The 26,004-nt window shown below is 37.3% G+C and overlaps 2 protein-coding genes across 8 annotated transcripts in view; both read left to right on the forward strand.

Annotated features, from left to right (window-relative positions):
* The window catches only part of LOC107981625 (sodium/hydrogen exchanger 3), a 347,213-nt gene that overhangs the window by 114,898 nt on the left and 206,311 nt on the right, over positions 1–26,004 (forward strand). For 3 of the 6 annotated variants that reach the window (XM_031932689.2, XM_031932699.2, XM_031932706.2), the window contains 2 exons: positions 21,295–21,518; positions 23,978–24,191. The exons of 2 other annotated variants lie outside the window; for them this stretch is intronic. In XM_031932689.2, coding sequence (XP_031788549.1) covers positions 21,295–21,518; positions 23,978–24,191 — 438 coding nt within the window. Of the gene's footprint in view, positions 1–21,294; positions 21,519–23,305; positions 23,362–23,977; positions 24,192–26,004 lie in introns of all 6 variants that reach the window. One more of the 6 variants, XM_031932695.2, reaches the window with a different exon arrangement.
* On the forward strand, positions 207–6,549 carry LOC116417766. 2 transcript variants are annotated; one of them, XM_031932729.1, is made up of 6 exons: positions 207–975; positions 1,084–1,230; positions 1,588–1,839; positions 1,975–2,258; positions 2,931–3,181; positions 6,245–6,549. In XM_031932729.1, the coding sequence occupies exons 2-6, from the start codon at positions 1,200–1,202 to the stop codon at positions 6,249–6,251; spliced, it is 825 nt and encodes a 274-aa protein (XP_031788589.1). In that variant the 5' UTR covers positions 207–975; positions 1,084–1,199; the 3' UTR covers positions 6,252–6,549. The 2 variants fall into 2 exon arrangements, with proteins under 2 accessions (XP_031788589.1, XP_031788587.1); XM_031932727.1 differs by having other exon boundaries at positions 207–1,230.

The raw sequence follows: 26,004 nt of genomic DNA on the forward strand, positions 1-26,004 counted from the left end.
ACCGTCAAAGAAAGCAAATAGCTCAGATGGTAGAGCAATAGATTTTCACGCCAAGGTTTTGGGTTCAAATCTCGATCAGAGAAATTTTTTTTTTAATTAGGTCTTTATTTATCGTTAATTGTCCATTTTCTTAATTTATAAATATTATTTTACGCGATTATCACATGATAATCACGCGAGAAATTGGTCGAAAATCTCACGTGATTTTTTCGTGATTTTTACGTGGTAATAACGTGATTTTTTTCAGTAGGAAATGTATTGGCAGCAGTTTTTTATTGCTTTGCATTGTTCATTTTTAACAGGGTACGGACTTTAAATAATTGCAAAGAAAGAAGTGAAACTAAGAAACTGTCTTTTTCCAAAGTATTCAAATATTTAGGAAGTATATTTGAATATAAAGTTTGCAAATCACATGGGACTCGGTTAAAGGCAATTAAATTGACATAAAGCTTGATAAAAATCAGTATACAGATATATATATAATAGAAGAAAACTTGTAATGCTTATATTATATGCTACAGATCAGCTGAAATTTCAATGTTTCTTAGCTCGCATAGCCTAACACAATAGGCAAAATTATACGATACACTTGAACACTTTTGAAATTAATATAGGTAATCTTCAATATTCAATTAACTTTTCATTGAATTTTTAAATTATTTGAAATCTATTACAACAGCTATACATTTTGTTGTAACATCTATCTATATAGTTCATACTATGAATGATGAAACTCTTTCTACACGCTGCACTATTGGACATCAAACAAATTGTGCACATAAATACTGTTGAGAATAAGCGAGCAGAATTCGAGCGACTGCAGAGAGCACGATGGGACTGTTCTTCCCCCTCTCCCCGTCGAACTACGGCCAGCGTCGACATCGCGGCTACGGCGGCGGAGCTCACTTCTCTGTGTGTTCTCATGTGAGAAAGACGCGTTCGCGATACGATTGCATCTACATAGTTCCTTTGTTTGTTAGTTCGATTTATAGTTCATTACTTGGGTTAAGCAAGCTCGAGTTAATTTTAAGTCCGATTAAAAATTATAGTGAAACAGTTAACTGACTAGCTTGAATTTAACAGACAAGAAAATCCTGCAGTTTTTTCTGCTGCTCCAGGACCAGGAGCTGGAAATTTCAGAACTGTATCCCGATGACTCCTTTTATCCAGAGTTGGATATTGATGGGAACATCTACATAATGACGTTAAGTGGTAAAAGATTCGATTTAGGTAAAGTTTGAATTTTTCTGATAAGTTCGAAAATTAAAACTCGATCTTCCACAACAAAATATGTACATATTAAATTTTCAAAAAAAAAAAAAAAAAAATGCATGCTGTTCAGTTCCAAAATTTAAATGTTGGCCGGTACATGCAGGGTAGTGTATGTTGTTGCTGCTACACTGTGTGTGCTGTAAAATCACAGTTTTATTATTATTTTTTTTTTTTAAACAAACAGGCAATGTGCATTGCTTTCTTGATTGTTGTTCGTCAACTAAGCACATGCTTAATAAATTGCTACATGTGATAGAGTGTTTATTTTGATTGTCGTTCGTCAAAACAAACAACTCATTTACAAAATGTTCTTAGATAACTCTCTCGTCGAGGAACGTTTACTGGAATCCGTGAAGAAGGAGATCAAAAGGATTCGAGCTGAAGAGGTGGCTCCAGCTGAAACGGTTGACCCAAGCCAACGTGGGAATACCTTGTCCCCAAAGCTGGATGTTATTACTGTAACTGCTGACGGTGGGCCGGCCTATAAGTTCGATGAAGGGAAAGAACAAAAGTCCGATTTTGTGGATAATGACAGCTGGAAAATTAAGTTTGAGAAAAGCTTGAAAGGTAAATCCACCCCTGTTGAATCGAATATACCGATACAACTGAATTTGGAACTGAACAAATTCCGTCAGGATGAGGGGACAGCTAAGTTTGGAAAGTTTTCTTTGAATGATTCTAATGAAAATATTGAAATTTCAGGGGTAACGGCTAAGCTGGATAAATTAGAAAAAGAAAACAAAGAATTGAAAGGGAAAATCGAAAGTGAGTGCAATCGAGTACACGATGACGTAGTCACCGAATTGATCAGGCACAAATATGCAGTGGATGAGAGGTACAGCTGGATGGAGGAAAAAGTACAGTATTGGGCAGAACAAGATCGACTGTACGAGGAAGAACAGATTTTATCAGCTGGAAAATCTGCACAAAACAACTATCGATCATCGAATCAAAACGCTGCAAATGAAGTAGTTACAAAACCTCATGTGAGTAGAGAATATTTAGCAAAACTAGTTCAGGATGAAGTTAATAAAATTGATTCGAGTAAAAGTACTGGTATAAAAGACAAAATACAGATCGAAGTAACAAATAGAGATAGTACTTTCCGTAGAGAATATAAATTAACACAAAATTTGAATGTTAATACCTTTTTAGACTTTTTAACTTCAGAACTATCTCTTACTGATTTATTGTACGTGATTGATTCGACGGTTCAGCCATCACGCGTGCCTGATCAAACTAAGTTGGAAAAAGATAAAGTTCGAGTTCGAGACATCATTATCAATAGAATCGATATTTCTTATTACGAAAAGGTATCGGATATCCGGGATCCTATTGAATTGCTTGATGAAATTAAACGCATTAAAGAAAATGAATTGAACGTGACTACATGAAGTATTCGAAAAGAATTGCACACTATTCGATACAATCCACATAAAGAGAAAGCATCAGCTTTCTGGGATAGATTCGATAAATTAGTTCGATTGTACAATAAGTTGCCCGACACACCTTCCTTATCAGATGACGAAATATGCGATGCATTCTATGAGGCCATTGTCGTACATTTACCTCAAGTTAAAGAGTCTGAATTTTTTAATAAGTATACGACTGGCAAACTTTTAACTTTAAACCAACTTAAAGATTATATTGTGCGACAGGAAACAGCTCGAATTGGATCAATCGAATCAGCTGAAAAGACTACAGAAGCTGGAGCAAAAGCATATTACGTGTCTGATCCTGCGGCGCTTTGTTACAAATGCGGTAACAAGGGGCACCATCAGGACGAATGCACAAGGTCAGGGAAGATGTGCTTCAGATGCAAGAGGTACAAAGGGCATGTCCGTGCAAACTGCCCATACACGGAGAGTCAGTTGGAAAAGGTTTTGAAGGAGAATGAAAGTCAAAGAAGGTATGAATCCTCAAATTCTAATCGGGGTGGTAGACGAGGTGGCTTTAGTCGCGGTGAAAAACGACGCAATTGCGAATCACAGAAGGGTAGCAACCCTAAGAAAATCAAGTCCGATAGAGGCCATGCCCGAGGCAGATCACGGGGGAAAGGTATACAAAATAGACAAAACAACAATAATTGTACCAAAACCTCCGAATCTGGTGAGTGCACAGGTCTGTATGTAGACAGTACACTTCTTAACGCGGAAGAAAGCGATAAAAACCGACTGATTAGATTTCTGGCGGACTCTGGTGTTACGGAGCACATGACTAATTATAAATTAATTTTTAAAACGTTTGAAAATACTAAAAGGCTCGATATTAAATGTGCAAATGACAATGATTCAGCGATTATAAAATCCGAGGGAGTAGGTAACATATCTGGTTACACCAAAAATGATGACTTTTTAAGCTTGAAAAATGTAATCTATGCTAAGTCATTGTCGGAAAATTTGCTATCACTGAGGAAATTTGTTGATAAGGGCTTAGGTATATACTTGGATAACAAGAAAATTGATATATTTGATCCGATGTCAAAAACGATTTTTGTCTCTGAGATATATGAGCAACCTTATTGGGTAATAGAGTTAGAAACAAATAACTCGGATAAAAATGAAAATAATAATGTAAATAAGGTTGTTGCATATATAACCACAAGGTATGATCATGTGATCAGGGTACAGAATTTACAGGAGGGTATACACAGGAAGTTCTAGATAAGTTCGAAGCAGAGCTACAGTTAGCTAGCCCAGATACACCTGAGCATAATGGAGTGGCTGAACGTTTTAATCAGACAATCCAAAAACTTACGAGAGCTTTAATGTACGATACACGCCTACCTGAGAATATGTGGGACCTTGCCCTGACTGTAGCCGTCTATTTCTATAATAGGACGCTTCATAGCTCGAATGAAATGATACCGCCCTTACAAATGTTCAAACCAGAATTCAAGCTCAACCTGGACCAACTAAAGCGTTTTGGTTGTATAGCTTATATCAAAGTACAAAGGAAAATAGGACCTAAGTTTGATCAGCTGGGAAAACGAGTAGTATTGATAGGCTACAAACCAACTGGATATTTATTTTTGAAACCAGAAGAAGGAAAATACTACGAAAGCAGAGATGTTCAATTCAATGAAAAGCTCGTGTTTGGAGACAAATACAATAAAAAGATCATTAAGGATTGGGCTAATCCAATGGCAGAAATGAATAGAGAAACATGGCTTGTTAAGTTCGATGAAGATGATGAAGTTTTGATCTCTGAAACGGAGGGAGAAAAACAGCGAAGAGGTCGCCCAAGAAAAGTAAAAGAAATCGAATGTCCATCAGAGTCACAGGTACTTGGATCCGAATTAAACTTGCTGGAAAACGATGGCGTTCATAGCAACTGTGGAAAATGATCCGAATTCCTACAGAGAAGCCATGAGTACGAAAAACAAGCTTGAATGGCAAAAGGCTATTAGGAGCGAATTAGACTCAATGGAGAAGAACAAAGTCTGGACACTTGTCGACAGACCTGTGATTCAAGGAGGAAAAAGACCTAACATAATTGACTTAAGATGGGTTCTAAAAACAAAAGTTGGATTGAATAATGACAATAAGTACAAAGCTCGACTTGTGATAAGGGGTTTCAAAGATCAAAACCATTATAAATTAATGGAAACATATGCACTTGTTTCTCGGCTACCTCTGATTAGATCAGTGCTAGCAATCATAAATAAGTTTGATCTCGAAGTAAGACAGCTTGATGTTAAAACAGCTTTTCTGAATGGAACAATCGACAGTGAAGTATACATGGAAATACCTGAGGGTATTGACGCTTCACCTGAAATCAGACGAAATAAAGTCTGTAAAATTCATCGTGCTTTGTACGGTTTGAAAATAAGTCCCAAAAGATGGTATGAAAAATTTACAGAAGTTATAATAAAACTAGGACTAAAGTCTCATGATTCAGAGACCTGTCTCTTTACTTGGCGCAACAATGAAAAATATCTGATAATGTTGCTGTATGTTGATGATATACTGATAGCCAGTAATGACACACAAAAGCTGGATGAAATTACGTCAAAACTTAAGTTGGAATTCGAAATGTCTGATATGGGAGAGCCCAAGAGTTTCCTTGGCATTGAAATAAATCGGGACAAGCGAAATCAAACGATGACTCTGACTCTAGAAAATTACATTGATAAAATGCTGAAACGTTTTGGATATAGTGAAATGCATCCTCAGAGAACGCCAATGGTGACAAACCAAGTGTCAAACCGAGAAAGGCGAGAAAGAGAGGAATGCGAAGATCAGCTCGAAAATACTATGAACAAAACGAACGGTCCTTATAGAGAGATAGTAGGTTCTCTCTTGTATCTTGCTAACACTGTACGTCCCGACATAGCATATGCGGTGAATGTGTTAAGCAGACACCAAATCAATCCCACTGATGAGGAGTGGAAAATGGTGAAACGAGTTTGCAGATACTTGAAACACACCAGAAGTCTGGGTGTTAAGTTTGAAGGAAAGCTTGATAACTTACAAGGTTTTCCAGATGCCAGTTTTGCTGACTGCAAAGGCTCGATTACAACGAGTGGTTTTGTAATCAAGCTGTATGGTGACACAGTAGCGTGGAAAATCCATAGACAGAAATTCGTAGCTTTATCGACCTGTCAAGCTGAGTATGTAGCAATGAGCGAAGCTAGTCAGGAGATGGATCAGGAGATGGAGATCTACAAAACTCGTTATGCTTGATTCTGAGAAACTCCTTCTTGCCCAAGACTCTTTGGTGCGATAATAAAGCTGCTGAGGCTAGTACTCAAGTAAGCAGTACAAGCAAACTCAGACATATGACTGTAGTTAGAGAACACTTTGTTCGAGAGTGCGTAGCCAGAAATCTAATCAAAGTCAGTTGGATCGCATCAAAAGATCAAATAGCAGATATATTCACAAAGGCGTTACCTTTTAAATTACATGCTAAACTAACTAAATTGCTTTTAAACTATTATTTAAAATATTAACATTTGTTTGCTTCTTTTCAGACGCTAATATGGACGTAATGATGAACGACGTCGCTGAAATCTGCTCGGGAGGGAGTGTTGAGAATGAGCGAGCAGAATTCGAGCGACTGTTCTTCCCTCTCTCCCCATCGAACTACGGTCAGCGTCGACGTCGCGGCTGCGGCGGCGGCGCTCACTTCTCTGTCTGTTCTCATGCGAGAAAGACGCTTTCGCGATACGATTGCATCTACATAGTTCCTTTGTTTGTTAGTTCGATTTATAGTTCATTACTTGTGTTAAGTAAGCTCGAGGGTAAGCTCCAATTAATAAAGTGTTTTATATGAAAATAGGTGTTATTTATTTTCCCAAGTCACGCCAGGCCTAGTATAGGTCCAACAAATAACTTACACAAAAAAAAATTTGACATCGATATTTAGTACATAAATTTGTTTTTTTTTTAAATTTTATACACCACAAAACTCTATGCAATCAGATAACCTATGTATTCTTATACCATTGTTACAACAATAGGTTATATGCTTGAGTAGAGTTTTGCAGTGTAGTAGAATAATATAAAATAAGTGTATGGAATGTTCATGTAGAAAATATCCATGTAGAATTTTTTCGCTTAGGGAAATATGTTTGTAGTGTATCTATGTGTACAGTTGGTTAGGTGTCCACTATTGTGTACGGATAGGTTTAAATTATAATTTGTGTTGGAGACATGTTAAGAAACTGACATTTAGGACATACTGCACTACTTGGTTTCAAATATAAACCTGCATATTCAGCTTCAACTTATGGTAAATGCAGTTAATTGTAATTGTTATAATAATAGGGGATTTTCCTTTAAAAAATTCCTATCTTCAAAACGAAATTGCGGAGGGAAAATGTTAAAAAAATAATGACAATAAAGGATGATAATATCAACATGTTGTAAAAATTTTAAGTCATTTTAGTGATTAGTTTGATAGCTAGAATTAAAAAACCTAAAAAAATGAATTTTCTATGTTGTACGGTTATGGGAGTAAGAAGGCTTTATAATAATTAACTTGAAATTTTGGGAAAAGATCAGTGCGTGGTTTATAAAATTTTCTAATTTCTAATATATTAGGGTAAATTTTTTTTCATGAATTATGTACATACAAACCTCTGAGAAGCAGGCACGTAAAATCAAATTCCTCCATGTATAATTATTATGTAAATACTATTCATGAACTTACTTGTTGATTGCAGTCATTTTCCTCGGATGGTCTTTTCCGCATGGAATAGTTTGTAAGGTCTTCTCTTCTTCGTGATCTTAGATAACGTTTGTATCTTTTAATTTCTATTTCTTCGTGTGTATCAAAATTGTTTATTTCGAAACCGTGAAAAAGTACACACATAACGACGGGATATGTATTATACAAAAACGTAAATATACAAACCTATATACTTCATGCCAATATATATATATATATATATATATATACACAGGGTGGACCATTTTAATCTATTATAGGAAATATCTCAGATTTATGGTTGGATACAGAAAAATGTTTGATACAGTACAGAAAAAGGTTAAATAATGTGTGTTAGCTCGGAATAACGGTTGGAAACATCAAAATGTTTTTAAAAAACGTTGTCAAGGGTGGAGAGTTTCACTTTCTGGTTGCAATAACCTTGACCTTGAATTTGGTTCTCAAGGTTATGTCAAGGTCAAAGTGATTTTTCAAGCGAGAACCCCTGCTTTTGTTCTCCGATTTGGTAAAAATAAGAGAATGCCCGTTCATTGTAAGAACCTTTCTTAACGAACGGTACCCAAACCAATGGATTGGACGTGGAGGTCCAGTTGCATGGCCTCCTAACTCGCCTGACCTAACTTCACCTGACTTGTACCTTTGGGGATATTTGAAAAACACTTGTTACGAACAGCAACCAATGACACGAGAAGACTCAATGGAACGCATATGAACAGCTTGTGCAGAAATTCCAAGAAATGTCTTGCTTTCAACGGTAAGACATTTTTGGAGAAGAATTCAACTTTGTATCGACGCAAACGGTCGTCAGTTTGAGCACATACTCAATGGTTAGAAGTGAGAGGCAAGGGGACTCACGTTAAACAATCACCCCAGTGAGAGGCAAGGGGAACTCACTGTAATAAAGCACCCCAAAGGAAACATAATCCTATTACGTCCACGTCGTTGTTTCTGGGTAACGCTAAAAATAGGAAGTAAAAAGCTTTGAGAAAGTCATAGGTACTTGGCTGATTTTCTATCTTTTAAAAAATGTAAAATACCAAGTAAGAAAGATTTGTCTTTAAAAAATTAATGGATTTCATGTAATTTTTTGATATTTTAGACTAATTTTACCTCAAAATTAGACAGATGTTCAAGGTCTTTGATGTCTTTTGACCTACAAATATTTATTTTTAACTTTTGAAGTGCACAGTAAATTGGCCTTGACACGACCTTACCATGACCTTGATTAGCATTTCCAACGGGCATTCTCTTATTTTTACCAAATCGGAGATCAAAAGCAGGGGTTCTCGCTTGAAAAATTACTGACCTTGACATAACCTTGAGAACCAAATTCAAGGTCAAGGTTATTGCAACCAGAAAGTGAAACTCTCCACCCTTGACAACGTTTTTTAAAAACATTTTGATGCTTCCAACCGTTATTCCGAGCTAACACACATTATTTAATAATTTTCGTAAATTTGACCTTCATATAACCTTCCATGACCTTGTTCAAAATATCATTTTGAACGTAAAATTTTCTGCACTTTTCAAATCCGGAGTCAAAAGTAGGTCTTCCTATTTAAAAAAATGATCTTGACCTTGAAATGACCTTCAAAAACAAGTTCAAGGTCAAAGTTGTTGGTACCAAAAGTTGACCCCCTTTGACCTCTACAACTTTTGTCTAAAACATTTTTCTGTATCTAACCATAAATCTGAGATATTTCCCATAATAGATTAAAATGGTCCACCCTATATATATATATATATATATATATATATATAGTTGTATAGTTACCAGAAGGAACTAGCGAAAACTGTGACAGATCTTAAGGTATGTACAGCATATATATGTAATCATCTCATCTCTGGTTGAATATATATATATATATATATATGTGTGTGTGTGTGTGTGTGTGTATGTTTGTGTGACTATGTAGGACCTAGGCGAAAGAGCCCAAACGGCGAAAGAGCTCAGCGCCCAGAGTGGGAGAGCGCGCGGCGGGGAAACGAGGCGGTGCTGGCTCGCCGCGACAAGCTAGAGTCTCTCTCGCCGGTTGTAGAAATTCACGTTTCGGAGTTGCTTTCCTCGCTTTCGCCCACCACTCTCCGATGTTCAAAAAAAAAAAAAAAAAAAAGAAAAGATTCCCCGGATTGTCACCTTTGCTTTTATTTGGATCGAGTACGTGAAATGATGAATACTAATGTCCGGAGCGAATCGGTAAAAGGATTATTTGTTCAGTTTCAATAAGTCACTAGATTCTTCGCGTCTATAGAACCTCATCGTATTAAGTTTTGCGCATGAAGTGAATTTAAAACTCGTTAGCAACGCGTGAGGTATAAATTGTAGATTTGAACTTAGCTTGAAAAGTCGCTTCGAGCAGGGATCCTTCCCTATTCAACAATACTTTCCTAAAATAAACGCTTTCTTTTTTTAAATGAGCATCATTAAACGAGGTAAAGAGATTTTTCAATTATTCTTTAAGATATTTACAGAGCAGTTTTATTGTCCTGTACACTTTTTTTAAAGACGCATTGCTGCTTGCTTATTTTATAATTTCTGTCTGAATTATTTATTGAAAAGAATTTAAAATGCCGAAATTCGTAGTCCGTGGCGCACGACAGTTTAAGAGTTTTCAAACTCATTCCTGCTAGTCTTCCTTTGTTGTTGTATATTTTTTCATTTATACGAGTACTAGCCGTAACTTTTTACGATACATTACAATAAACGGTGTAAGAGAGATGCAAGAGTCTTTGGACCTGAGAGTTTCCTTGATACACAACTAGTCGAAATGAGGGCTTTTTAGGTTTGTTGTTAATTTCTGAAATAATTTACTTACAAAGTTATACAAATTGCGATGCATCAAATAAGATTCATACATCATAATAAAACATGTCTATTTGTTCTACTTTTGTTCTAATTATTATAAAAGGATTCATTAAAAGCTGCATAAAAAACTTGCACATCACTTTTTGAGGTTAAATGCACAATTTTTTAAGAGCAGTAAATATTATCAGACATTTATCCTGTAAAAAAAATTATTTATTTAATGAAACTAGTAATTTTACCAAAAAACACGCAGAGGTAAACATTGTTACCAGATCGCAGGACTGGGGTGTATACAGATAAAAAAATTCAAATACTTATATACTAAATTCTTACAAACTAAAAAAACAATTTGTATCATTAAATATATCATTTTGAACAATTACAGTACAATTTAAAACTGTAGGCTTGTAAGATCACTTTAAACTATCACTACTAATAGTTGAGTTTTACCCAACTTTTAATCTTAATAATTTGCGCATGTTTTTCTATATTTATAGTTTTTGATTCGTTTGAAGCGCATTAAATATCACTATGGCTTTCTTAAAACTATTCTTATAACTAATTGTTTTCTTGTTTTTGGGTATAATAATACTTTTGTTTCTTGTTATACTATCTGACGTAAGATAGTTCATATTATAACTGCTTTTTGAGTGCTGTTAAATCCATACATTAGTGTAACTGCCCATAAGACTGCCTAAAAAAACTGATCAAAATTATTATTATAAAAAATTATCATCTTAAAAATTACATTGAAAAGTCCTCGAAAATTCTTTAAAAAGATCGTTTTCAATCATAACCAAGGAAATCCTTTGACTCGAACCTTACCCATTCATTGCAAAATAGACGATGTGCATTTCATTTTTTTATTTGTAATATGAAAGTGTGACAGAGCTGTTAAAAAATGTTACATATTTATTTAAAAAGTGCTATATAAGTATTATAAAATGTCCCCACTACAACAAAAATTCACGTTTTCATATTATAAAATTACACTCCCCTATATTAAAAGTAACACTTTTATCACACTTCCATTTTTACCATGGTATATAACAACATGCATTATACATATATAAACACATACAGAGAGGCCTGAACACATACAAGCAGACCTGAGAGAAGTTTGTGTGTAAAATAATTTGAGCTTTTCAATCCCGTGATGCTTCGTCGTATATAACATTATAAAAAATAGACAAAAATAGACTAATAATAGACAATAGGGATTGATTAAATTTTCAATCAAATTAGAAGCTATATCTTAATTCCACTTTTTGTATTAGAAGTCGATTAAAATTGATCGAATTGACAGGGATTGACAAAATATTCTTATATATCCTATAGATTCTATACGAATAATCCTATCTAAAAGAATTGATCGCGCCGTCTTAAAGGACAGCGAAGAGTCGTTCTGATTGGCTGTTCATTTTCGCGCGCGATCTGTGCAGATGTATGAATTCCTAACCTCAAAAAGTGTATATTGTGAAAATATATGATACGATAAAAAGAACGCACGGAGCGCGTCTAAACTCGCTACCGACTATAAAAGTTTATAAAAGCAAATCGTTGGAATTAGCAATCGAATTTAATAGTTGTTTTTCGCATTAAATGTCATTAACTTCTATTGATTTTATCGATTTTAATCGAGTTCTAATATAAAAAGTGGGATTAAGATATAGCTTCAAATTCCATTGAAAATTTAATATCGAGTATTTTTAGCAGGGCCACAATACTTCTTGTAGAAAATTTAATGTCCTCTCTAACATCAACAATTTTCTAATGTATTTTGGCCTCCTGAATCTAAATCACAAGTACCCTAGTGGAAATAATTTGCTGTGCCACATCATGCCAAAACTGTGCGAAATCGTGCTATACTGTGCCGAAACTGTGCCAGACTGTGCCAAGCTGTGCCACACTGTGATACATATATACCAATTCGAACATTTGGTAATAGCTTGGTACAGTATGACACAGTGTGGCACGGTACGGCTCAGTGTGGTACAGTATGTCCCTTACAAAAATATCGTGCAGGATTAATCAAAAATTTAAAAAATCGACGTGAGGTGCGATCGAACCTGATTCTTCGGCGTGCCAGTCAAACGCCTAACTGCCTGTGCTAATTTTTTATATGATCATGGCCACGCGTGACGTCCAGGCACGCGGTGCCAACATCGTGCCGGTACTTAAATTAAGAAAAAAGAAAAAAATTATACCCGAGCGGGGATCGAACCCTGAACCTTTCGGTTAGCAGGCTGGCACTTTGCCACTCGACCACGAATACTTGTTACAAGTCATGGACAATTGTGTCCTTATATACTGCGAGTAGCTGTTGATATTAATAAAGTTGCAAGTAATCGTAATAAAGAATAACCAGAATTATTATCAACGCGATAACAACATCGATATTCGCCGCTTATTTCGTGTATAGGCGCGAAACCTGCAGGCTGCTATAAATTCGGTAGTTATAAAAGAGTAGTCATAATAATATGATTAGCGAAAATTGACAACGAGCAAAGTCCGGTGAATAAAAATCAACCGCCTGAATAATAGAATACATTGAAAAGCCTTATTTCATGAATTGTGCGACCGAAAATTTTCTAAATTTCGCAGCCATCAAAGCCGGCATTCTGCGGGAATTTGGAATTTCGAGCTGACATTCTGCCAGTACTCTGACAGCGCTGAATGCTAAAAAATTTTGAACACGGGTCAAAGGCACAATGCCGTGATGTAGCTCCTCAAAATGTCATCATAATGCTGCCATGAGTGCCAACACGGCGTGACTGCAAAATGCCGACATTCTGCCTTCGTTCGTACCGGTGGTATACAGCCGGCACACATGGCCGTCATTCTGACAAAGTTTCGTGCCGTCGCAATATGAGCACGCGTGCTGGCACGCTGTGACGCCAAAATGTCAACATTATGACTTCCCGAATGGCAGGAAAATTTTTTTTTTGAAAATTCCAACGAAAGATGTCTTGGGGACGTCACAATGACGGCACGAGCGGCCAGCATGCGTGACCCCAAAATGCCCGGCACGCGATGTTATCGGGGAATGTTCGAATTGATATATATGTAGCACAGTCTGGCACAGTGCGGCACAATTTTCATTTCCACTAGGGTAGTTATCAATAATTTATTATTGAATAATCGATAAGATCGTAATTTTAACTCGGGAAAAACGTTTCCTCAAAGCTTTTTAGCTGCGCTCTCAGTATGGCTTCCCTCTCTCAGCAGCGCAGATACTTTTGAACGCGCCTCTACAGGCCGCACGCACACATCGTTAGACTCGCCGCGTCGGTAAGCGAGAGACTCAGCGGACTCGCGGGCCCAGCATAGGGATCGCGTGTTAATCGTCCAAACTTTAAGTCCTTATATCTAAGCTTCTAGACCTCGGATTGATCTGAAATTTTAAAGTTTCATCATTCATTTTAAATTGCAAAGTTTCATCAATTTCCTACGAAAATGATTTTGGTGGTGAACCTCCTTAAGTCACGAGTATCGTATAAAATTTTGTAGCACAGACTGATAAAATCCACAAGTCGCACCTTTTAGTGACTAAAGTAGTCCTTATTTGCACCTCAAGGTTACCGCCCGAGCTTAACGAGTGCACTCACACGGTGCAAAAAAAAAAATACTATAGTCACAGATAGGCGTAACTTAAAGGCAGATTTTAGCCACACTATAATATTACTATAAAATATTATAACAAAAAAAACTTTGTCTCGCAAAGAGTTGAAATTGGGATTTTAAAGTTATGAATTAAGTGTCTTGATCGCTTAGCTATCGTAATCTTTCATATCTTTAGATTTAAACTGTCATTAAAAATTACATATCTAAATGCTGTTTCTTAAATTTGTGTACAAACCACATGTCAATACTATCAAGTATCATTTCATTATTGTGTGATGTAGCAAAAATCCGTGAAAACGAATTTTTACTTTCGTTTCTCGGCCTCTTATCTACATGATTTTTATTTCTAAAATGTTCCATTTCCAAACTTGGAAGAAGTCCCGCTAGATTGCCTGAAGTCGAGTTACACAGGGATGACTGGAAGGAACACACCAAAGTATAAGATACAATTCACTCTTCATTGCAACCCAAAAGTTACAAAATATCTCTAAGTTCGCGCTACCATTCGTCGCTTGCAACTCTCTCTCTCTCTCTCTCTCTCTCTCTCTCTCTCTCTCTCTCTCTCTCTCTATCTCTCTCTCTCTCTCTCTCTCTCTCTCTCTCTCTCTCTCTCTCTCTCTCTCTCTCTCTCTCTCCCTACTACATAAACGCATTACCCTCAACAGCTAACACTTTCATTAACATAGGGGGTGCCCAGGTCAGCTTTGAATCTTCCGTGCGTAATCTGGGATTGGTGCTCGACTCTAAGCTTACGTGGAGGGAGCATATTACACAAGTGTGTAAGCGTGCTCACACACTAATGTACAGGCTTTACTTTTTCAGGAAAAGCACCAATCTCAGGTTGCGCAAGCACTTAGTGCAGGCCCTCCTGTTTCCTCTTATAGACTATTGTTCTCTCGTATACTGTGACCTGACGCAGGAACTCGACCTAAAACTTCAGAGGCTCGTGAATACAGGAATTCGGTACATTTATGGTGTAAGAAGAGATGAGCACATCTCCGCATACAGGCGGGAGTTGCAGTGGCTAACCACTGCCGGACGCAGGAAGTATTTCACTGCTTGTTTCCTAAGAAAAATGTTTAACACAGCCGTACCATCATACGTACTGGCATACTTTGACTTCCGCGTGACACTTCGGCCTGTTAGGGGGGAGGTGATACCTCTGGATATTCCGACATTCGCGACGGAGACGCTGAGGAACTCGTTTCATATCAGCGCCTCATACCTATGGAACAAACTAGCATCTCACATTCGTAACACTACATCTGTCTCAGGTTTCAAGAGACTAGCTAAAGAGCACTTCCTGAGCTTGAAAATACAAACACTTGAATCGCTTGTACACATTCACGCAAACGCACACACACACGCTTGTACACATTCACGCAAACGCACACACTCACACACTCTCGCTTAACCCATCTTCACATTATCATACTATCACAATACACATTTTTGCTGTACTACTATTCCTGCTGTATACAATTTATCGTACAACATATTGCACGCCAAATAAATCTAATAAATCTAAATCTAAATCTCTCTCTCTCTCTCTCTCTCTGCCTCCAGCTTACTCTACTCGCTGAAGTTGGTAAAGCAGCGCCCTACGCCGCCGTTTTTGAAAAGGTTTCTGTCGACACGTGCCTCGCCCACGTTTGATCTCCCTTCCCTCTCGCGACCGGCAACACAAAGTGGACCTGGTTTCTCAGAATCAGCTCTGAAACTTTTCCTGTACATTCTCGCTCTTTTCTTCAATTTCATGGTTTTCAGCCGCGTTTTCTCTTGCAATCTTCTTTCGAACGCCTCTCTCGCGCGCAACACCAACGCACCAAACGCACGCAAATAACGTTATCTATATTGCTCAATGTCATCGACCTACCCCCCCCCTCTCTCCCTCTTCCTCGTTTTTTTCTTTCAGAACAGGCTAACTCAGCCTTTTATTCCCTTTTCTTGGTGCTTGGCGGCCATTCTCTCGCCTCACGCTTGATACACTGACTCGCTTTGCCACACATAGCGACCTCGCGAGGACTCAGCGCATGATCCTTTCGATACGTGCCGTTAATTCTTGAAGGGTGGATATGCTAAAGTTTGTGCCGCATCTAGAGCGCTCTGGCCCGCTCTCACCGCTCCACTAATCCATTAGTTTTAGTTTTTTTCAATATTATATTTATATAAAATCACTTTATAGAAGTATTTCGTATAGCATCAGTAGTAGTAAAAGAGAAATCTATGTCAGAGCACGGGAAAATAAGTATGACTATTTTTAATTGAGATTGTCTTGGATGTTTATACGATGGACTAGGATGTCGTGGATTCAAATGATCTACTCGAACTATGCGTTTCTTTTCGTTTCTTTTCTTGTAATTTATAGACTTTCTCTGAAGAGGGACGACAAAAATATACAAGGTTAAATGCATAGTTTGTGTAGATCATTTAAATCCCCAACACCTGATTATTTATACTTATGCAAACTCGCGATATAACATACGATGCTCAAATGATTCCTCATATGATTTTCATGTTATTCCTCTTATAAGAATTCAGTCAAGTTGAACGCATTTTTTACGTCTAGTGTAATGATACCACAGTACATCCTGGATTCTTCTTTCCATCTTTTTCCTTTTATCGCTGATTAGGCAGTGTCGATCACAGTGGACTAGATGATTAACAATGTGTCTTTAAGAAGAAGCGCTCCACCCTAGATGCTGTCATTTTAGTGATCAGCTTAGTGTTATCTTAATCATCTAGTCCACTTGATCTTTATATGGCCTGATCAATCCTTACGCAGATTATGCGTTTAAGAATCTTGCTTGAAGTGTATATCATGCATAGTGGTCTGTACGATGCGGATTCTCCGGGTGGCTTATCTCCTTCTGGTAGCAGCATGGGACGTTGTTATTTCCAGTTCGCAGGAAACGTTCCTCCCTTAAGACACGAATTATGTATTAGTATCCCACCTTTTTGCATGCAGTCAGCAGCTCCTCCGTAGTGATTAGGATAATAGTTACATTGTCTGTCCTTTTCTAAATTTCATATGTTTCGTCTAATTTAAGAGGAAATAGCATAGTTACGATACGGTACCTTAATTCTGTGCACTTAGGAGGCGGTACGTAACTTCACTTTATCTTTTTGATTACTACTTTATAAAGTTGGCCCCAGGGATCCAGTTTGACCTCGTCCTGCAGTTCTTTGAGGCTCCTTCGCTTGTTGTCACGAATTATCCTCTTGAGTTTCCGCTTAACGTCCTTTATTTCCAGCTCTCGTGCTTTTACTATATCCTGGCATCTACCGGTCTTATAATATTTCTTCCTCACCCGCTGTTCCTGCCTCCTAGATCGTTGGCACTCACCGCGGACACTCTCAACCTCGATGTCTCACCATTATACTGTCGGTCGTCTCAGATTTGGCACTATTTGTATAGTGTTCACTTACCATCCACTCGTCAACTGAGTCAATCAGGCAGCTGCTACATACGTCAGACCTACTATAGATCCCGTGTCTCATCTTCTGAAGGTGTGGGTGCAGCCTTTATTGGCTAATACCAAATCTAGAGAAGAGAATGCCTTTAGGAGCACCTGCCCTTTTCAGTTAGTCCTTTGGCTGTCCCAATCTACTGCCCAAGCGTTAAAGTCACCAGCCATAATCACTGGCTTTCTTCCTCTGATATCCTGTACCAGTATATCTAACAATCGTTCGAATTCTTCGATTAACGCATTTAGTGAGGCATAGAAGCTGTAGATATGTATACCTGCGATTTTTGCTCGCACAAAACGTTTCACTCATGTAGCTGACTTGTCCTGAAAAGCAGCGTCCCCGCATGTCCAAATCGCTGCTTTGCCTGATCCATCAGATTCCCATGTCGACTCTTCCAGGTTTCTATATTGCTCGCACACAATGGCTACTTCACCATAAGTTTTGTAGAAAGGGAAGGCGCGGCTGAAGTAGCTTTCGTGAAAATCGGAATACCATAGCAAAACCATGAGTTGTACGAATAAAGCACTGAGCTGCTGCGTTCTCTTACAGTTTAAAATGTCTTTCTGTGCATCAACATTTCTCCGGATCTTATAAGGGATTATATACCGGATTGCGTACTTATGTCAATAATCGTATCGGGTCAAGTGTGTGTGTGTGTGTGGTGTGTTTCTTTTTTTTTATTTTTATGTGGTGTAGGCAGAGCAAGCTCTGCACAAGTGGCCCTCCGACACCGAATTTCCACAGGTACTATCGTTGAACAATACTTCTGTGGGGCTCATTAGCTAGCCTTTTCTGGCTTCTCCTTTGAAGTTTGACATTTAAATACATCCCCATCCACCAAGGTGATTAGGGGTTGAGGATCAAACTCGTCTTCTTCATTCTGCATCGTCCTGCCGTCTTCTTCATTCTGCATCGTCCAGCGCCTGCTTCCTGCAGCATCATCCGGTCGTCTACTTCGAGCAGCATCAACCGGCCATCCTCTGGACAGACTCAACCCCGACTCCTACGTTCATCTGCATCGGGTGAGGGAGTCTGGGCTCAACTCAGTTACCTACGTTCCTCAGCATCGGTCTGAGGAGCACTTACAGCTACTCAACCCTAGCTCCTACGTTCCTCTGCATCGTTCCTCGCTTTATCTTCTTCATTACTACTTGGTACGGTCGCCCCCGGGGATCTAGCTGAACCTCGTCCTGTAACTCTTTAAGGCACCCTCGTTTATTTTTTCACATTTTTTTCTTGAGTATCCGTTTAGCATCCTTCATTTCTTTGTTTACAGCGTCTACTATTTCTCTACCTCGACCAGTCTTGTAATATTTCTTCCGAGCCCGCTGTTCCCGTCTTCTGGTTCGATGACACTTGCTGCGGGCAGCGCCAATTTCTTTATCCCACGAGTATACTGGCGGTCGTCTATTATTGGGAGCCCTCCTTGACATCGTTGCATCACAGGTTCGAGTAATATTTCCTATTACCTGCTCGACCCTATCATTCGCCGATCTAAACAATTGTATTTCTTCTAGAGCCAGCAGGAATGTCCCCTTACCATAATCGTTTTCCTTCCGACTCTTTTTGTCGTTGCCCTCCCGTTGGATATCTGTTTTGATATTTTTAATCTCCATTATTATCGCTTGGTGGTCACTATTTGTGTAATGATCGCTTACCGTTCACGATCTAACTAAGCCAATCAGGCAGCTACTGACAAACGTGAGATCTATGATGGACCCTGCGTCTCCTCTTTGAAATGTGTAAGAACATTTCTGGTTAACTAAGACCAAGTCAAGGAGGGCGAATGCTTCCAATAGCGCTCGTCCGCTTTCGTTCGTCCTTTGGCTGCCCCACTCTACTGCCCAGGCGTTGAAACCGCCTGTTGTCAGTACCGGTTTTCTTCCTACAGCATCCTGTACTAACCGGTCCAACAGTTGTCTGAATTGTTCTATCGACGTGTTAGGAGAAGCATAGCAGCTGTAAATGTGTACGCCTGCGCCCTTAGCGCGTACGAATTCTTCATTACGTCTTGTCAGTTTTTCCTGGAAAGCGGCGTCTCCGTATGCCTATATCGCCGCTTTATCAGTCCATATCCCACGATGGTTTGTCCAGGTCTCTGTATTGTTCAAAGACGATGGCTATGTCGATTTCTGTCTCACGGACATACTGGCTCAGTAGGTCCTGTGCAGTCGCGCAGTGATTTATATTCAACTGCACTATTTTCATTTTCTTCGTCTGTTAGTGTCTTCTACTGCAGCTCGGTAAACTGGGCATGCATAGCTACCAGCTTCGTGGTCACTCTTTCCACCTGTGCCTCCTTTGCAGAGTGCACGGTTGGGTTGGTTCTCACACCTAAGCGGCTCGTTTTTGCGGTTAGCCACTCGGATCCTACAGTTGACCTATCCTTTTCTGATCTTAGCCGCTATCTAAGCTAGTACCCGTATTACTGCAATCTGCGTGTCACCTTACGGCTTTCGCAGAGATCTTATCGTAGAGTCTTATATGATGTTCTCTTCGCCAATTTCCTTCTGTACTGCTTCTAGTACCTTCTTTTTTAAGGTAAGCATGTCTAGATCTCTTACTTCAATGGTTTCTTCTTGCTGGATTGTTTTTATTGTGGCGCCTTCCACTAGTACCGCTTTAACTGTTTCTTGGAAGTCCGAGATTTTGACTTCTCTTGTGCGTTTAAGCTCTATCAGAAGATCTCCTGCAACTGTTCTGCGTATTTTATTTACGCTATTCACCAACATCTTAAGTGACGGAGCCGCTTTCATTTTTGACAAAATGTCTGCATAGCTCTTTCCTTCTGCAGCCTTGATGATTAGAGCATCCGGTCTAAGAAGTCTTGCCCGCTTTGGTCCATCCTTACTGGTCCTATTCTGGTTTGTAACGCCAGAGACACTTTTATCCTCTTTGCTTGTCTTTTTTCCTTTTTCTTTGACTTTCTTGTGGCGACTTTCTGCCATGCTGCCTTTTTAGGTTGATTATGCTCTTCTTTATTTCCTCCATTTCTATCCTACGGAGTAGTTGGGGCTTTCTTTGTTGTACCCGCCTTCCGAGATCTAAGACTTGGGGTTGCCTGGGTTTCCCTCCCCTGAGTTCCCGGGCGTTGGCATTGCTACAAGTTATCATCTGCCATGTAGAGAATCTTATAGCTTGCTCTTATGATTCGGGCAAGATTTTTAACTTGTTTGTGCATATTGTGCCTGTCCCTGACATAGTCGATCAATTCATCGATTCTGCTGCCAAGGCGATCCAAGTGCGCATTCCTTTGCGTTATGCAAACAGCTCTCTTATCCTTGTCTGCATCAACCTTTATTTCCATATCACCTGCGTCTCTACATGGAGCAGTGGTCAGGTGACAAACCTCTGCGGCTCCTAAGTGAGTTTGACCCACCCTCCTCCCCTCCAAACTCTATGGGGCCAGCGCCGACCACCAGGGCTTTCACCCGATCAGAATCGACGGCGGGACTGGACTCTGTGGCTTGACCCGTGTGTGTGTGTGTGTACACGCAGACAAACACATATAAAACACACATACACGTACATGCTAAAAGATTTTGATGACGTTTACAAACGTTATAGCTGACTTTAACTTTTTATAGCTACAGTTAGCACACCTTAAAAAGCAAAGTCACTATACCTTCTGAGAGCACATTGTAGCTCATGTCACTTCTACTATAGGGTAAAAGCAATAGCTGCATTTTCTTCTTCTCAGTTTTAACATATATACGGTCATTAATATACGCCTATGCATGACACTTGTGAACGCAATTTAGAGATTCTCTGAAACATTAGCTAAATCCTTGAAAACGTATACATATTGTACAATATTGCAAATCGTTTTAATGCTTATTTTATATTATTTATTATTTATTTGGTTTCCTTATTTCAAAATTGAAAAACATTTTTACTTTTAACCAATTAAATAAACTTTGTCTTTTGATATTGATTTTTTGGTTTTGAAGATTCAAGAGATGCTGTAAGTAAAAAAATTGAAGCTGGAAGAGTTAAATTTCCTAAGATGGATTGGGCTTCGGAATATACTTACGTGACTCCTGAAAGAAATACATTTTCGCTTGAGAGTAATGAACAAGACGTATCAAATGCTAATAATAAGCCAGAAATTTTCAGTAATGGAATCATCAGCGATGATTCTCAATCTGATGGAGAAAATGAAGATGATGACTATGTAATATAATTTTACAACAACAAAAAAAAGTTATAATCATAAACAATTTTTACTGTTTCAAATAGTTATTTAAGGTGCGGTTGGAGGTACAAACACTGTTTTTCAATGATGATTGTTTTTTTTTTAAAGAAACCTTCTAATAAAAACCCAGCTCTGTACGTGCCTAGTGTTAAATTTAATGAATCATTCTACCAAAAGAAAATATAAATCAGACTTTTTTTATAAACTTGAGAATTACGAAATGCAAAAAGGGGGCACACCTCCAGCCGCCCCTTGACCGTGTACATTAACAGCTATTTGTTTTAGTTCTGTTTGTTATTGCTAACTATTGTGGTCATCTCCTGTTTGCTACCTTTAGTGTATCTATTCTCATTAGAGATTATTGTAGTTTAGGAGTAAATATCTTCTCATAATAAACGCGCGAAGGAAAATAACGACTTATCGGCATCTATCAAACTTTTTTTGTCGTGATTAGTGACGTGTTTCATCGCACAATAAGTCTCGTGACTAATCGAGTAACTTATATGCAATGCATTTTCAAATAAAATAAACTTGTTCTAAATGCAAAATTAGTAAGCTTGGTAGCAGATTCAAAAGGTATCATCTGAATGGTAACACCTATATTGGCCATCAACTTTAGTATATTATTGCTCAAAAAAATACTGCAGGTTGTGTGCGTCTAGTACACAGCTTAATATATTTCCTCGATGCTATTAATTTTATGAAGACAGGTGTTTTCTTATTTATTTTTTATTTTTTTAATAATTACATCATGTACCTCAATAATATCATAATTATAAAATAAATTAGTTTGAAAGGAGCTATATACTAATAAACAATTAGACATTCTGTATTTAAATTCGGTTGTAAATTCACCTTGATCGACCCTTTATGATATTATTAAATAGCAAACAACAAAAGTAACAATTTCCTTATAATAATAATAATAAAAGTTAAATTACGATAAACCACGACAAAGTTCCCCTACGTAATGTAATTATTTATCATTTCATCAAGTTTGAAGTTTATATGTCAATATCACACAAAATAAATATTAAATTACATGATTTTGAGACATTAATCAAACTTTGTTTGATATATGGACAATATATGGACATATAAACTTTAAATTGTATTAAATGAGAGATAGTTAAAATACGTAAGGCAGCTATTAGATTCTGACACTGAGGCGAAATACATAGATATAGCTCATCAATATGACGTCACTATCCCAGCGATTAACATGGAGTCAAATGTAGCAGATTTAGTTTTCTGTTAAAAAAAATAATTTCTGTGTCAAGTATTTGCGATCGACAGTAATGTATTGACAAATGGCAATATTATATAGGTTGTAGTCATCGCGTGAAAAGGTGTTGCAGGTGAAAAATGTCTATACATCTACTAAAACGACAGAGGATAACCACACGTTTTTCGATACCTGGCTTGCAAAAACATCCAAATTTTTTACAAAATTCAGTGAGAATTTTTTTATTTTTCTCCGTTGTTAATGCTCAAAGCGATTTTCTGTACATTAAACAGATCTTTTTATCTAAGATTTTTTTCCTCTGTGTAACTTTTTAAACTGCTCTTTTCCCCCCTCCCCCTCTCTCCTCTATTTCTTTTTCTCCCCACCTCACTTTTTTCTAGAATTATTAATTTTCTTGTTTCTCTTTATTTCTCTTTTTATAGTGCTTACTCTTACTTGCCTTCTTCCTTTGCTTCTCTCCATCTGTCACTTTATTTTCTTCTTTACTTTTGATATATTTTATTTTTCTATTTATTTGCAGAAAAATTCGAGCTTAACATAGGACACAAGAGATATGAAGAGCTGGAGGAAGACACGGTATGTCATGTTTTTAATCCTTTCTTAAAAAAGTGATGGGCTTTATCGTGAAACATTTAATAAATAATCAGTCGCCTGCTACAAGAATTTAGGAACGCAAATTAAAAGTGCGAATTTTATTACATAAGCTACAATCGCTTTAAATTGTTGATGCTCAGCAGGCGGCAAAATTCAAATTTTATTTATGACATGATAAAAAGTGGGTGCAGCACACTTAGATTTCCTAGTACACCAAAAAAGTTTATCAGCAAACATTTAAGTACGAGAATGTTTAACTTTTTTTATTAAATTCAAAAATCGGACTTTTGCATCGGTATTCTTTACCAACAAATTTACTTACAATCTGACAACAAGGCTTTCGGATCACCAATCTTATTCATTGTGCATCTAGGGTATAAAGTACGCTAAAACTCCTTCTCTTGATACGGGGCAAGGAAAAAATTATTTCCTTCCACTGATAAGAGAAACTCGATTTTTTTTCATTTTACATGCATGAAAAGTGGTGTTTTTCATGCACGTGTCATAAAAATTCCATTTCTTGACTGAGTTTGGAAAATATCCATGTGTGCGTCTTTGCCTATATTACAATAATATGATAATATTCAAACATTTTCAGATCTATTTAGGATTAGATGTCTCAGTAGACAAAGAAATATGGAGAGAAATGAATAAGAGCAAACCTAAAAATTCTACGATCTTTTTGAGAGACTTAATGGAACTTATATGGCCTGAAAACGAACTAAAAAATAAATGTCTTAAATTACATCTTACCTCGTTTCGATACGCTGGGGAAGAAAGAATGGAGCCAGATCGAATGCAATTACTCAAAGGTACTTTTGTATAATCAATAATAATTATGAAGCATACGGATTCAGTTACAGAAATATTTTGGCATTTGCATGTGTATATACAGAATGTTTTTCTCTTGGAGCACAATAGTATATATATTGTGTACCAAGGTCGTAAAATGGGCTTTGTTAGACCGAGTGTGGATTTTGTAGTACGAATCGAGGAGAGGTAGCACGAGCCGCAGGTAAGTACTGCAAACTCTACATTCAGCCTAAAAAACCCACTTAGCCACATCATATTTTTTGTAACGAGCGGACATATTTTTGTGTTTTTTCGTACGTGTTAAACAGGGCTGACGTGACTATTTTATAACATGGCAACTACGCTCTTGTTGAAACATTACACTCAAGTGAAATTCAATTTTTTTGTAAATAATAAATAAATAATGAAAATAAATCAAAATCAACGCATTTTTAAAAAAATTAACAGATTAATAGATACAAAAAACGCGAAAATCGTTCGTTTGTTACAAAAAAGACATTTAAATATTTCTGATTCTCCTGATCCCTCGTAATTACCCGTCATGATCCCTCGTACTTACCCGCAATTTTACGAGGGCTGGATACCACTGTCGATTATGACGTAGGAACGAACTTGGCACGAATGATGAAGAATCAGAACTATTTATTACTATATGGTGCACCTAGAGAGGGGAGGGGGAATTGGAATTTTCTAGCGAGCCTTTAGTGACTTTAACTCTAGTTCAAGCATCATCTTAGACAGAAAAAGCCACTTTCTCCTTGTTACCCATCATACTTTTTTAACTACGTCAAAAAGGCTCCTTTTGCGCACGAAAAACGAATAGGAAATGAAGGACTTCACAGTGTATATCATTTCAATAAAATGTCATTCTTACATGTTTATATATTTTTAAACAAATTTTAACGAATTTAAACATTTAATAACAATTTTGAAAGTCTCTGAGCAGCGGAAGGATAAGTACTTTTCTCTCGCTGCATGAAAAACTTGATTTTCCATTCTCTTTTCATGCACGAAAAAAGCCCTTTTGCATGCACTTGTCAAAAAAAGTTATTTAGTTCCTGAAGTGTGCTTTGAGCAAAACTTCGGGCTCTGATAATTCCGCTGGTCAAAAGTCTCGATAGGCTCAAATTCAAAAAAACCTTTTACTATATTTTTTCAAAAAATCATAATTTATTAGTTTTCGCTTTATGCATGCATCTATGCAGTAGCATCGTGCTGTAGAAAAATGCTCTGAGAGCCCATCTTCAAAATGTTATTTCTTGAAATTATATTGTATCTTGAATATAGAACATTTATCAATACTTTTGATTAACAAATGAAGTACGACCAGAACCTTAAATTTCAAAGTTTTTCAAAGAACGCTTGTCTTCTGCTGCAACAAAGATGAACTCGATACTGACAGTAACTCGTGTAGACATTCCTCAAGCGCTTATTGATACAAATTAATAAACCACTGAACATATACAACCCTTATCTCATAATCACATAAACTCCTGAATCTATAAATTTGTATTACTTCCTTACAACCATTAATCAATTAACCATAAAATCCTAAAACCTTTGAATCCAGAATTTCTTGAGCTCATAAATCTATAACAGAATAAAACTACTTTGAACTGACATATAATAAAAAATACTTGTTTCCATGATGATATCAAATGCTAAAGAAAAGTATCATAGTATTAAATATGTACTGGAACAGTTTGGCAATTATAGAATAAGTTTTGTACATATTATAAACCAGGCAAAACATTGCCAAAAGCCAGCTTGAATAATGGTTATTTTATCACTATTCCAAACACTTTTTTAGTT

This window comes from Nasonia vitripennis (genome assembly GCF_009193385.2).
Source record: "Nasonia vitripennis strain AsymCx chromosome 1 unlocalized genomic scaffold, Nvit_psr_1.1 chr1_random0007, whole genome shotgun sequence".
Classification (NCBI taxonomy): Eukaryota; Metazoa; Arthropoda; class Insecta; order Hymenoptera; family Pteromalidae; genus Nasonia; species Nasonia vitripennis.

Bases quoted from the DNA above. Each gene is read 5' to 3' on its own strand.
- LOC116417766 (XM_031932727.1), top strand. From the start codon at position 1,200: ATGACGTTAAGTGGTAAAAGATTCGATTTAG. The intron at 1,231-1,587 runs GTAAAGTTTGAA...AAATGTTCTTAG, and splicing joins TGGTAAAAGATTCGATTTAG to ATAACTCTCTCGTCGAGGAA. The intron at 2,259-2,930 runs GTGAGTAGAGAA...ATTGTGCGACAG, and splicing joins AAGTAGTTACAAAACCTCAT to GAAACAGCTCGAATTGGATC.